The following is a 13,911-nucleotide window of genomic DNA, read 5'->3' on the forward strand; positions in this document are numbered from 1 at the left end:
TAATTTATTTTTTTTTTTTTAAGAATCTGTTCCTAGAAGTAATAATGCTCTGGCAAACCTAAAGGTAAGAGAGGGGGAACTTTGACTGTAGCTATAATTTAGGTGGAATGCTTTTATTTCCTCAGGAAATGGCAGTGATGTCACATTTAACACATGCGATGTAGAGTCTGTTATTTTTGCATGCATTACAACCTGGTCTGGTAATATATCAGTACAGGTAGTATGCAATATCACTAAGACAAAAAAATAATCCTGAATGGGTTTTTTTCTTTTATTGTAGCTCTTGGAAAATTTGACAAGAATTGCATCAGGTGGTAAAAATAGAACAAAAGATTACTAGCATACAGTTTCAAGCATTTTCTAGTAAAATTACAGTGATTGTATTGTGCTTTAAGATTTGTTTACTGCTTTTAATACATAAAGTTTTAAAGTTTGTCTATTTATGTGTTGTATACGTTTGTTTCATACTACGAAAATAGACAGTAAAGCGCCTATTTGTACTGGTACTTGGTGCATGTGGATGTAAACTTTTTCAAATTTAACTTGGTATATGTTCAAGTGCCAAAAGCTTGATGCTGGAAGTTTAGCACAAGCCAATACAATAAACAAAATTCTACCAAAATATTCCCCAAATGTTAAGTATTTTCTTTCACTTTTTTTCAGAGATGATCACATAGCCTCACTGCTAGCAATGCGAGGAGATGCAAGCCGAGAAATGAAGCAAACCATTATAGAAACTGTGGAGCAAAGTCAGAGACAACAAAGTTTAAAATACAAACCAATTTTTAAAGACATAATTGTTCCAAGCCTGACAACTTTAAGTGTTCCCAAACTTCTTAAGTAAAATAGGTTTCTTTGGTTCTTTGCTTAGCTGTGTCGTGAATGTTTTACCAGCACATGGAGGTTATAACATTTAAATTCATTTTTTTTTAGGTTTGGATAGAGTGCTAAAGGTTTTGAAGCATCCCTGCTGACTGTGTCCCGTTAGGGAGATTTGCGCATATTTGGTTGTCCAGATCACTAGTGTCACCAGAAAGAAACAGGACAAGAACAGGAACGAGAAAATGTGCATAATCTGTAAACAATTTTTATTGTAATTCTCTCATGCCCACTTTGGAAAAATGTCCCGTTGTATCCTATTTAGTCTGCAGGACAACAAGTGAAGGGAAATTTTCACGACTGGCAAACAGAAAAAGTTTCTAAAATTGAAAAAAAAGTTAATACTTTAAAATGCACAAGACAGTGAGGAGATTCTCATTTAAATATTCTTTTAGTAAAAAACAAATTTACTTTAATGGAGTGTAGTTTGGAGTTCCTCTTTTGTTGCTTGCCATGTTCCTGACTGATAAACTTATTAGGTGGAACTGAAAATAAAACTAGAGCTGAAGTCATATTCCTCATTACATTGGCCTGGAATATACATTCATAGGTGTTCTAACTTAACCTGCTGCGTTCTTGTTCTGCGTCAGTGACTCATTGTATTGTAGTATTTTTTGGAGGTTAACATGCAGGTTAACATGATTTTTCTCATTAAAGGTGAAAATAAACAAAATGGCTTGTCCATGAACATGTAACTGTTAGAGGGTGCTGCATGCACTTAAAAATATAGAGTATGCATAGTAATTCTGTGACAGCACAATGATAAATATATAACAGAGACGCAACAATTGCAGTTGGTTAACCTAGCACAGCATCCTTCACCAGCATTAGGCCATTTACACACATTCGATTTAATCCTATATCGAATGACCTTGGGTGACCTCTGGAGACGACTATTCGTATCGAGCAAGAATCTGACATGTGTACAGAGGTCACCCAAGCTCATTTATTATAAGAATATATAGTATATTTGATCTTGTAGAAGTCATCCTTTAGGGCATTTTGACAATGATCAGTTATATGACAGATTCATGAGTGACCAATGAACAACCGCAATACAAGTGAAAGGAGAAGAAACAGAGGAGTGTCGTTTGCTTGTCCACCCCCCCCCCCCCCCTTCATAGTATAGAACAGTGCTGTATGTACACAGCCTTAGGCGAGCTTTTTGAAAATCCTCTGTCTGAAATTACAAAACATTGTAATAGTGACTGGTAGAGTACTGGTAATGTTATTAAAAAAAAATCTTTTATTTCTTCTTGTACAATATTGTATTATATTGGACCACACATTCCTATTTCTTGTTGCTTTTAAAGGGAATATCAAAAAATATATATCTGCTGTTTGTATTTCTAAATAACAGTATTTCCTGCATTCAATTACAAAATTCAATTTTTTTTAAAGATCTGTAACTACTAAAATCAATATAAAAGCTGCAGCTCTACAATTTCAAAGATGTAAAATATTTGAGGCTTCATCTGCAAATTTGTCAACCATCACATTCCTGCATTTATTTAGTTATAGCACACACCACCACCTTCCTAAATTTAAGGTGCCCATAATCCTGGATGAGAGTGCCCCATACAAAAATTCTTGGAAAAAAATGATAGAGCAGGTTAGACTTTTCTGTATTCTCTGACACTTGGAATGTCTGTATGCAGCTTCTTGCCCTAAACAGTAGAACTTGAAATGTGATTAGAGCACTTATGTTTATAAATACTGTTTAATAAAATAATTAATATAATGCCAACATATTATGCAGCACTGAAAAGTAACTTGACCAGAAGGAGTTCATTACTTGTGCACATTCAACTATTCTTTAATAACTTTGCCCATCATTATAAATAGAGAGAATTAGTAGCTCAAGGAACTATTACTTAAAGGGATGACATACAATTTGCATTGGCATTTCACCTGAATTGGCATAACACTGAAACTATACTATTGTATAATCGATCCTATAGAAGTCATCCTTTACGGCATTTTGTCAATGAGCAAGTATTTTTTTATGAATGTTTGCAGACTTCCCATGGTAATATTTTTATGTATGTTGTCACAGTTGTAGTGTTCTTTCTTTTCTACCTTTTAACAGGAATCATTGGGGGTGAATGATAACAATTACAGGAAGCCTAAGAATATTGTGATCTTGCCATCACAAAATTGCTTCACCCAATAGGTCACTTGCCTTTCTGGCAGCCTACGTATTGAAAATCTGCCTCCCACACCACCCTCAGCGCTGCAAACATCCTGTTGGTTATTGGGGAGCTACTATCCAACTAAACCAATACACCAACTGTTGAATGTTAGAAGTGGCTGGGATGCGGGACCAGTTTTCAATACAAACGCTGTTGGAAAGGTAAGCTTTTTCTTTTTTTTTTTTTTTTACAGGTTTTGCTGAAAGGGACAGTGCAGTCTGGCAGTCTTACTTTACCTAGTAATAACAGTGTTTCAAATTACAAATATATAAAAATATTTCTTGAGCATCTATAGTTTTTAAGCTTTTGCTTCACTTCTTTGATTCGGAGCATTATTCTTCAGATTATCATTTGGAAGATTCTTGAGCCCAGAAGTTATGTTGCTTTTTTGAACTATATCAATTATTTATTGTATTGTCAGTTGCTATTTTGTATGTAGCCAGTTTCTGGATGTTAAACACTCTGTGTAGTTTATTTTGTGTAATTGTTATTACAGGTTCAACAATATGGACACTAAAGACATCTTCATGGTAAACTAAATTAAAAAAATAAACTCCTGTGGTTATAGATTTAAGGCGTGATCAGAGAGATTTTTTTTCAGAAAAACAGTTCTAGTGGGCTCCATTTATAAAATGATGAATCAGACCATTCCACAAACATCTTCCAGGTCTATGTGTTTTCATAACAGTATGTGATTCCTACCAGGGAATGTACTAGTTACACTGAAAAACAAAAGCCAAAACCGTTTTTTCAAACTGTGCTGGTAAGTGCAGCAATGGTTTAAAGCGTCTGTTCACCAATGCTTAATGTGTTTATGGCACTACAGGTACAGCAAAAGGGTGGAAATATTTGACCTTAGTACTAGATAATTGTATGGTACAGTTTATAGAAAACCAAACTAGAAATGATACTCTGCTGGACCTAGTTTTTTCTAACAATGCAGAGTTTATAACAAACGTGCATATAAAAGAAAATCTGGGTGGAAGTGACCATATTATATAATGTAAGTTGTAAATGGTAATCGAAAAGCAGGAATGATAAATACATTCAATTTAAAAAGAGCAAATTTTCTCTCTCCCTGATTTGGATTGGGAGGGAATATTGTCCCCAGGAACGCAGAACAGAAAATGGGAATGTTTCAAGTCTGTTCTACACAACTGCACTGCAAAATATATTCCAATGGGTAATAAGCGGCTAAAATTAAAAAATGCATAAAGATTAAGAAAAGGGTACTCCAAAAATATAAAAATGAAGGATAACCTTCATTTGAAAATGATAAAGAATATAACAAAAGATGGTGGTTCCTATTTTTTTTTTTTTAATACTGTTTTTTGCAATTTTTTTTCATATAGAACAAACAATTAAAACCAATAGAAACGGGAAGGAAATAAAGAGAAAAAACAATTCACAATTAAAGGTTCACACAATAAGTAAAAAAAAAGAAAAAACAACATTCTTATACTAGTCGTCAACACTGAACATTAGAAATTATACACAAATTAGTCGGACAATAAAAAAAATAAAACGTTTCATACTTGGACCAAGCATTTAGGAGGAGCAATCTAAGAGGACCAATAAATTTGACCGCCTAATCAGTATTGTAAGCAAACATTTTTTTCAAATTGCTCAATGTTGTTCCTAACTTCCAAAGTTGAAAAGGTCCTAGAGAGTTTGATAAAGAACCACATAGAGGAGTTTCTGCTAGAAAATAATATTAGTGATAGCATAAATTCAAGAAAGACTGAAGTTGTAAAAACAAATTTACTATCTTTTTATGAAGAAGTAAGCAAACAGGTAGACAGTGGAGTAGCAGTTGATATAGTGTACTTGGGCTTTACCAAAGCATTTGACACAATACCAAACAGACTTTTAGAGTTCAGAAAATTCAATCTGTAAATGGATAGAGAACTGGCTTTTGGACAGCATCCAGAGTAATGATTACAATTTACAAACATACTCCGACTGGTCTAAGGTTATTAGTGGTGTACCCCAGGGTTCAGTGTTGGGGCCTTTACTGTTTTTAACATCTTTAGAAATTATGTTGTATTTAGAATTAAAAGTACCATTTCTGTGTTTGTGTATGACAGCATACTGTAATGAGATTAAGGCTATAAGAAAAAGCTGGATGCTTTTCTAGAATCAAGTAATTTAACTGGGTATTAATGTTTTAAAAGTAAAGATAACAGAGACTGATGATCTAGGGAACATCAGATTGCCTCATGGAACCAGGAATTCATTTATTTCCCCTGTTGAAACAAATTGTACCAGGGTTTTTTGGCTTCCTGTGGACCAATTACCGTATTTTTCGGACCATAAGACGCACCAGTTTTTAGAGAAGGGAAATGAAGAAAAAAATATTCTGAAACAAATAGTGTCCTAAAATATTTTATGTGCATTAAAAACCAACAGCACAGTCATAAACACATGTAATCAACCCTGTAAAGTAAACAGCAGCATTTAGAACCAATATTAACATTATTTATATATTATATTAAAATCATAAATTATAATATAATACATAAATATAAATAATAATTTAAAACAATAATGAAATAATAGACAACAATGTAATCTAAAAATAAAATCAAAATGTACGGTACTTTTATTTTTATGTTGTGTGGTGTTTTTGTACTGTAAAAACCATTTAAAAGCAGATTACATTGTACTCTGCCTTTAAATTTCCCTCCCTGACACACCCCCATACTTCACCAATCACATCACTGGAAGATGACTCATCCTCCGGAGTGATGTGAGGGGGGGGGATTTCCCTGCGTGCTCACACAGACTGAGACAGATACGGAGGCTGGAAGCTGCTGGCATGTGTGGAGAGATACATAGCATAATGCAGGATTTCTACATTGTGCTATACATCTCTCTGCAAGATGCCAGCAGCAAGCAGAGCTGCGGACACCTGGGTGAGTATTTCCTTTCAGTTGTAATCCGATTGTCATACTATGTATGACAATCGGATTGCAATATAACATTTGTTTACTTTGTGTTGTGTACGTGTGTTGTGTATGTGTGTGCTTTCCTGCTCCCAGCATGACTTTGTCAGCCAATCATGCTGAGAGTGGGAGGACGCAAGATACCAGAGTGACAGGAGTCACAGTCACTCTGGCCGCGCTGGACAGGAGAAAAGCCGGAGGGGGGGCTACACAGGGGGGACGGGACAGCGGCTGGGGAGGATACCGGAGAGACGGCCCGGGCACAGAGGCTACATTTGGACCATAAGACGCAGGGACTTTTCCCCCCACTTCTGGGGGGAAAAAAGTGCGTCTTATGGTCCGAAAAATACGGTATGTCCATACGGTTTTATATCTGGCATATGTTTATCATCCTAGTGCTTAAACTTGATGGACTGAGTCAGTTAGGTTGAAAAAAAGACATATGTAACTATGTGACGAATGTGGATTTGCAAATTACATATTCTCAGTATAGTAGTTTAACATATATAAAGTAAAAACTTGCGTTTACCGCAAGTGAATGAATTACTTTAATTTAAAATGCATGCACCAGGAAGATATATCTGCAATGAATGTTTAAACTTATACATTTATATTTTATTTTTTTTTGTTGATATTAAAAATACAAAAATCACACAGTTTGCCATTTATAGTAGGGATAAATTTTACATAATACAATACAATTAAGCTCTATATTCACTAACAGCTTTCTTTTTAACAATGTCTCTTACATTTTACAAGTACATTAAAACCACACAAAAAACACATTTACAACCCTCTCTTCCCTATTTATTGCTTATAACCTATTGTAATTCTGCCAGGTATCCAGGTACGTTCATAAACATGTACTCTAATATTTAAGATACAGGTTGTTTGTCATTTATCATGATCCAATCTAGTTTTTCTTTCATTGTACCCACTACAATATTAGTAGATTTAAAAAGTTTTTGCCAGTTATTCTTGCCACCAGCAACATATATCTAACCAGAGTTTTACTTGAACTAGGTATTGTATCTCCAATCCAATTAAATAATGCACTTTTAGGTCTTGGCAAAATCCTAACCTTAGTTACTTCCCAAATCACTTGAAATTATTATTATTACACAGTATTTATATAGCGCAGCGCTGTACAAAGTCCATAGTCGTGTCACTAACTGTGCCTCAAAGGAGCTCACAATCTAATGTCCCTACTATAGTCATATGTCGTTAATGTAGTCTATGGTCATTTTTTTTTTTTTAGGGGGAAGCCAATCAACCTAACTGCATGTTTTTTTTGGGATGTGGGAGGAAACCAGAGAACCCAGAGGAAACCCACGCAGACACGGGGAGAACCTGCAAACTCCATGCAAATAGTGTCCTGGCTGGGATTCGAACCTAGGACCTAGCGCTGCAAAGGCCAGAGTGTTAACCCTTGAGCCACCGTGCTGCCCTGTGAAATACCCAGTGCTTAAATACCCAGAAATTCTGAACAACTGGACATAACCACCACATATTATCTTATTTCCCCACAATTCCAGAAACAAAGGATTGTGATGCCACTTATTAATTCAGCATCAGTCCAGACACCACCTAAAACTGTTTTATAATTGTGTTTAAACAGAGTAATCTTTTCCCCAATTCACTCACTACCTTACTCCATCCCATTCCCAAGATAGGCCCAAGTTTCTTTTCTCTTTTATAATAAAACACGGTGGGTCCAGTCCTGGTATAAATTCCAGGTTATGCCACAAAGGGGTAGGAGGACTGTCGTTTGAACGTTTATTGGAGTTATTGCTAATCCTATCCCACAATGAGAGATTACATGTAAGAGAGTGGCAAGTTATTTTGGGTCTATACGTTTTTGATATCCATGTTAATAATTTAATCCCTACTGGTTCACATATAGCTTTGAATTCTACCTATTGGGGTCTCTCCCCCAACACTGTGCACACAGAAAATGAAACAATATGACTTGCTTTATAATATTGAGATGTTAGGAATTCCCAACCCCCCTTTGGATTTAGAAGCCATTAATATTGAACATTCTATCCTACTTTTCTTATGACATCAAAAAAAATTATACAATTTTAACTTCTAATACTTCTTTTTTAAAACAGGAATCGTGTGAAATAATATAAAATTCAAGGCAAGATGTTCATTTTTACTGTAGCTATTCTGCCTTTCCACAATGAGGATTTTCTCAAATCAACTCAAATTTTCCTAAAGCAGAACTAAACTAAAAAGAAAAAAAAAATCACACTAATCACACACCTTTAATCCCACGGATCTGTCAATCCATCAGGAGGTTTCTTCAATCGGGTCCCTTATCGTCCTGTTATCCTTCTTTGGGCCAGCACTTTTCTCACATTAAAGAAAAGGCTTCTTTTGCGCAGATGCTGCAGCCAGAGGCTCTGCGCACCCATTCTGTTCGCCACAGCAATCAAGAGAGAAAGTAATAGTGCTGCACCCCCCCTTTTTTTAATCTAATTTTAACTTAACTATAAAAGAGTTGTCTCCCATTTATGTAAAGTAAAATTTTTGAGTTTAGGTCTTCTTTAAAAAGAGATACATAATTTGCTTAGTAGGAGGAAGTAAGCTGAATACCTAGATATTTTAGGGAATTAAGTCCTCATTCATATGCAAAATTCTGTTTGTGTATTCACTATATTTTCTCCCAAATTAATATCCAAGGCCACAGATTTACTTCTATTCACCCTTAACTCTGACAAAGACTCAAACGATTTTCACTTATGTAAACACATTTGGTAATATTGTCAAGGGCTGGGTAATAAACATAAGAATGTCATCTGCAAAAAAGGGCAGATTTATGTTCTGTAGATCAGCCTATACCTCTGTATATTTGGGTATGCGCTAGTTTGAAGGGCCAACGGCTCTATAGCAATTGCGAATAAAGGAGAAAATTGACAACCTTGTCTGGTACCCCTATAAATTAGGAATCCCTGAGACAAATAACCTCAAATTCAGACCTGGGCCACTGGTTTATCATATAACGCAGCAATCCATTTTAGTAACATAGTCCCAAATCACCATCCTCTTCAACACATTAAACATACGGTCCCATCATAAGGGCTTTTAGAGAAATCAAAAACTTTTTCTAGATCTTTAGGTAACAACATTGTTCTCATACTAGAGTACAGTCCTAATTGTATCAGAACCACTGATTAGATCTATCTACGACACTGGGGAGCGCACTGTCAGATTTCTCCTTAAAGGTACAGCAGTAGAAGGTCCCTCTTAAGGGCCTTTGTCTATATGTATGGACACAAAGGCATAATTTGGTCTTGTTAAACTCTATATTTTGGGCTAATGATCTGGGGTTGGCAGTTCATAAAACCTGAACCTGTGGGAATCTAGCTAAATTAAGAGCATCCTAGGTGCAACCATAGAGCATTATAATCTATGTGAACACATCCTCCTAGACTTCCTACACCTTGCTGTCATTGTATGGTCCTAGCCAATAATCAACTCTGCTGGTTATTGGTTGTTGGCAAAAAAAAGCTGTGTAAGCCTACCAGGGGAGCTCTAACACATGCTATCTTGTTGCTAAGGTCAACGGCATTACCATATTAAGTGCTGCAGAGAGCTCAGTGACCCTGACTAATAACTTGAACTCTATACAAGCAACATGGAACAAGGCAAACCAACTTTCACTATTTTTAATTGTTATTCCCTTTTTTTTCACTGTTACTATTGTTTAGCTTTTGTTCTTTGGTTAGTCTTTATTTTTTTGTACCTGTGTATACAGATGTTTTCTCATGTTTTTACTTATTACACGGTGAAAAAAGTGTAAGTGTAAGCTGAATCTTGTAATGCTCCAAGTAGAAATAGTGTAACCTGTTCTCCTGAACACTACTACAAACAGTGAACACTGACCCATCCCTGTCTGGAGTGTCGGTGAATGAGACAGACAGTACCTAACCTCCCTGGCGGTATTCCCGAGTATGGCTCGAGGTGAATTTTCTATACCAAAAGTGTTCCCTCTGGGCCACACTCGGGGTGGAATTGCCAGGGAGTTCCCACATGGTTCCCACGTTCCAGCGGCATCCTCCAGAGATGCCCGGCCGGCACCTGCATCCCCGGCTGTGAACGTTGGGGACGGGAGGCCAAGGGAAGCAGATGCCAGCTGGGCATCTGCTTGTGAGAGTGTAGCTGGGAGGCTTAAAATACTAGGTATTTTTAAATGTACCGCTTTTTTTATACCGCCAGGGAGGTTTAAAAGGCAGAATCTTAACTTCGATTGTCAAGGGTAATGGTGCATGCTTCCCTCCAAGCCAGGGGTCGCCAACTGGTGGTCCACGAGAAAATTTTGGTGGTTTGCAGCTCAGGCCGATGCATCCCAAAAAGGGGTCAGAAGGACCCCGCTGGGGGGATGCACCGTCCAGAGCCGCAAACCATGTCCCCCGTACAAATCCCTGGGTCAGGGAAGTAGGCGGGCTGTGTCCCTGGACACAACCCGCCCACTCTCCTATCGCAGGCTCAGATCTTCCATGGGGAAGTGGGTGGGGTTATGTTATCATGACATCACTATGAGGGAGGTTTCTCCTCTTTGAGTGACACCCGACTCCCCGCGCATGTGCGGTCAGGGGCCAGTAATTTTAGTGGTCTGCGGGTCCAAAAAGGTTGGTGACCACTGGTCTAAGCACATGGTAGCAGTCTACCTGTGATGGTGTGTTTAGCAAGAATTAACAGCCTTCTGGTACTTAGATTGTTGCTGAGCGGACTGGAAAATCTTTGTGTAGGGTGAGGTTGAGAGGGCTATCGATCTCCTGGTTTGACCCGATGCTTGTCTATTCCCAATAAATCCTACCTGACAAGGAAAGTTTTTGGGTGAAAAAAAAGTATTTCAGTTAAGATTTTTAAATCACAATAAATCAGTGAAATTGGTTGATAAAAATTTTCCTGTGATCTTTACCTGCTTTAGGTATAATACTATGCTTCTAAGAACAAACGTGGCGCCTCTCCTAAAAAATTAAAGAGCCAAGTAAGAATTGTGCCAAGTTGTGTTTGAATATTTTATAGTAAATATTAGGGAACACATTCCATACCTAGGCGCTGGTAATTTTTAATGACTTCAGCACTGTGAGAACTTCTTCATTTGTAATCGGATTATTCAAAATTTCTTTGTGCTCAATCCTGAATTGTGGTACCTGAAAAGAACTAAAAAAACTTTTGCTTTTACTAGTGAGTATCGTGACGTCCGTCCATATAACTGACTTTAAAAATCCCCAAAAAATAATAATTCGATTTTATGTTATTATGCCTGTTATTAACTTTATCTTGAGCAATACATGAACTTTAGGATAGGGTTCAGCTTTTTGACCAGCAATTTACCTGGTTCATCTTTCCATAAAAAGTACTTGAGTACTTGACCTTCTAATCCATTTCTCTGTCCTGGTAGTCAAAGGTAAATTTAATTCCGTCCTTAAATGTGTGACCCAAGATTTGGATTTGGTTTTTTTATGCCATAATAACAGATTCTGATAATTTTTGTTTTTTTCCTCTATCAATTAAGCTTCCTCCTTCTTACATCTTGAGGAAAGCTTAATAAATTCTCCCCTTAGGGTAGCTTTATGTGCTTCCCAGTTAACTTAAGGTGATGTCTCCTGTGGTTTATTTAAGTAGAAAAAACAATCAATTGATTTCCTAATCCCCTCAGCAAATCCATGTTTACCTCAGATATCCTCATTTAGCCTCCACATAACCTCCTGGGCGGTTCATTTCTGTCCGGATTCAGATGTCTAAAAGCGCTACATTGTTTTTCATGAAAATTTATTTTACAGTATAATATAATAGGATAAGTATAAAAAAATTATCATAAAAAAACAAAATCATGTCAAAATATAAAAATTAAATAAATTACATTTAAATTGAAATACAAATAGTTTTGAAATTCCTGCCACGCTCCCAACGTCACCGGGCGCACATACCGACGTCACCGAGAACTCTCGGGTGACTTATCAGATGTAGGTGACAACAGCCGGAGGATGCGTGAGGGCGGAGATCGTGAAGAAGGGCCTTCCTCCCCACCCACCCAATTTAAATTAAAGGGTCATGATCTGACCAAGTATTCAAAATAACCCTGGCTTTATATATTGGTGAAACATTCCCAGAAAATATGGTCAATCCTGAAATATTGTTTATGTGGCGCAGAATAAAAAATATAATCTCCAAGGCGATAAAGGGGCTTTTTTTTAATAAACAGGTTACAGTAAGAACTTTTCCCCTTCATGATAGAAAGCAAAATAGTAGGTTTGGTCCTTATATTGAAAGTTCAATCAAAATGGAAAACCCCATGAATTCCCTTCTTCTATAAACACTGTAATAATGGTTTAAAGTGCTTTTTCTTTGAACCATTGTAGGCGATAAATCTGCAAAAATCTGGATTCGAAGTCAAATCAAAGTACACAGTTCTTCCAAACAATGTGTGGAATGACCTATTTTACTCCAATGACCCAACAGTCATGACATGCATGTTACTATTTTTGTGTATTTCAATCATGAATTGAAAATCAAAATACCAGCTTGTTCAAAATACTATCAGTGTGGAGTTCAATTAGTGAGGGTCATTTTTAAGTAAGTTTAATACTTCCACCTGTACTATAGCAGTGACTTACCATTTGTTCTTCAGTATACGAGGGGTGCTAAAACTGTTTTTTCTTTTAGTGAGAAGCTGTGATGGCAGAGGCACAAGCAACTTTCAAGTGGTTGGAGTTATGGGCAGCAAAGTCAGTTAAGTCAGCAAAGGACATCCTCACTGAGATGTCACAAACACTGGGGGAGAAGTGTCCTTCCTACAGCACTGTCAAAACCCAGATATCTCTTTTCAAGACTGGGCATTTCACTGTTAAACATGAGCCCCGCAGTGGGCACCCCCAACCCCATCTGACCCGGCAACCTGCAATGCTGTCCATGAGCTGATTATTGAGGAACTCTGAATATCTAAAAAAAAAAAGATAACCCAGATACTTGACATCTCACAGGAGCATGCTGTTTGTTATCACCACTATCCTTCGCTTTCAGCAAAGTGGGTGCCGAAATGTTTGAACAGTGATCAGAAGAACAATTGAGTTTAACCATCCAAAGTTGTTTTTGAAGCTGCATAAGACTTTTTGGCTAGGTTAGTGACAGGATGAAACCCGGCTCCTCATCTATGATCCTGAAACCAAGGACCAGTCAAAGGAATGGCGCCACAGAAGGTCCCCACGTCCGAAGAAGTTCCAAACCTAGAAAACGTCCCAAAAAGTAATGGCGTCCGATTTCTGGAACAAAGACATTATTCTGTTGGTCGACTACCTACCTCAGGGCTCTAGTATCACCGGACAGTATTATGCTAACCTTCTGGACCAGCTGAAGGAGGCAATTAAGACAAAACGCTGTGGAAAGTTGACATAAGAGATCCTTTTTTTGCAGGACAATGCACCTGCGTACACGTCCAATGTTATGGCTGCCAAATTGAACACCCTGGAACACCCAATTGGTCCACCATCCCCTCTACTCAGCTGGCCTGGCCCCTTCGGGCTATTATCTGTTCCTTTGAAGAAACTTTGAAGAAACACCTGAAGGGGCAAGGTTTTGACGTCAAAGATGCTGCTGAGTGCTGGTTTGCGGCCCAACCAAAGGACTTTTATTTAAACGGTCTAGAAAAGCTGCAACTACCAAGTGCATCAGGCCCAGGGGGAATATGTTGAATAAATGTGTTATTTCCTAACTCTGGCTCTCTTCTTTCTGGGCAAAGCCAGAACTTCTCAGCATCCCCTCGTATATACATTTGTACAAATAAAAACTTCAGTCTGCTCACCTCTAGAAATTTGACTGAAGACCTGTTGCAATATATACTATGCTTTTCTAGAACATTTAAAACAAAATGGTTAGCTTTC

At 37.3% G+C, this 13,911-nt stretch overlaps 1 protein-coding gene across 2 annotated transcripts in view; it reads left to right on the forward strand.

Moving 5' to 3' along the window:
* EXOC3 (exocyst complex component 3) overlaps positions 1-3,645 on the forward strand; it is a 29,048-nt gene extending 25,403 nt beyond the window's left edge. For both annotated transcript variants that reach the window (XM_072411933.1, XM_072411936.1), the window contains one exon: positions 664-3,645. In XM_072411933.1, the coding sequence (XP_072268034.1) occupies positions 664-844 (181 nt within the window). In that variant the 3' untranslated portion in view covers positions 845-3,645. The remainder of the gene's footprint in view (positions 1-663) is intronic.
* The last annotated feature ends 10,266 nt before the right edge of the window (positions 3,646-13,911 follow it).

Source organism: Pyxicephalus adspersus, chromosome 5 (assembly GCF_032062135.1).
Source record: "Pyxicephalus adspersus chromosome 5, UCB_Pads_2.0, whole genome shotgun sequence".
In the NCBI taxonomy this organism is placed as follows: domain Eukaryota; kingdom Metazoa; phylum Chordata; class Amphibia; order Anura; family Pyxicephalidae; genus Pyxicephalus; species Pyxicephalus adspersus.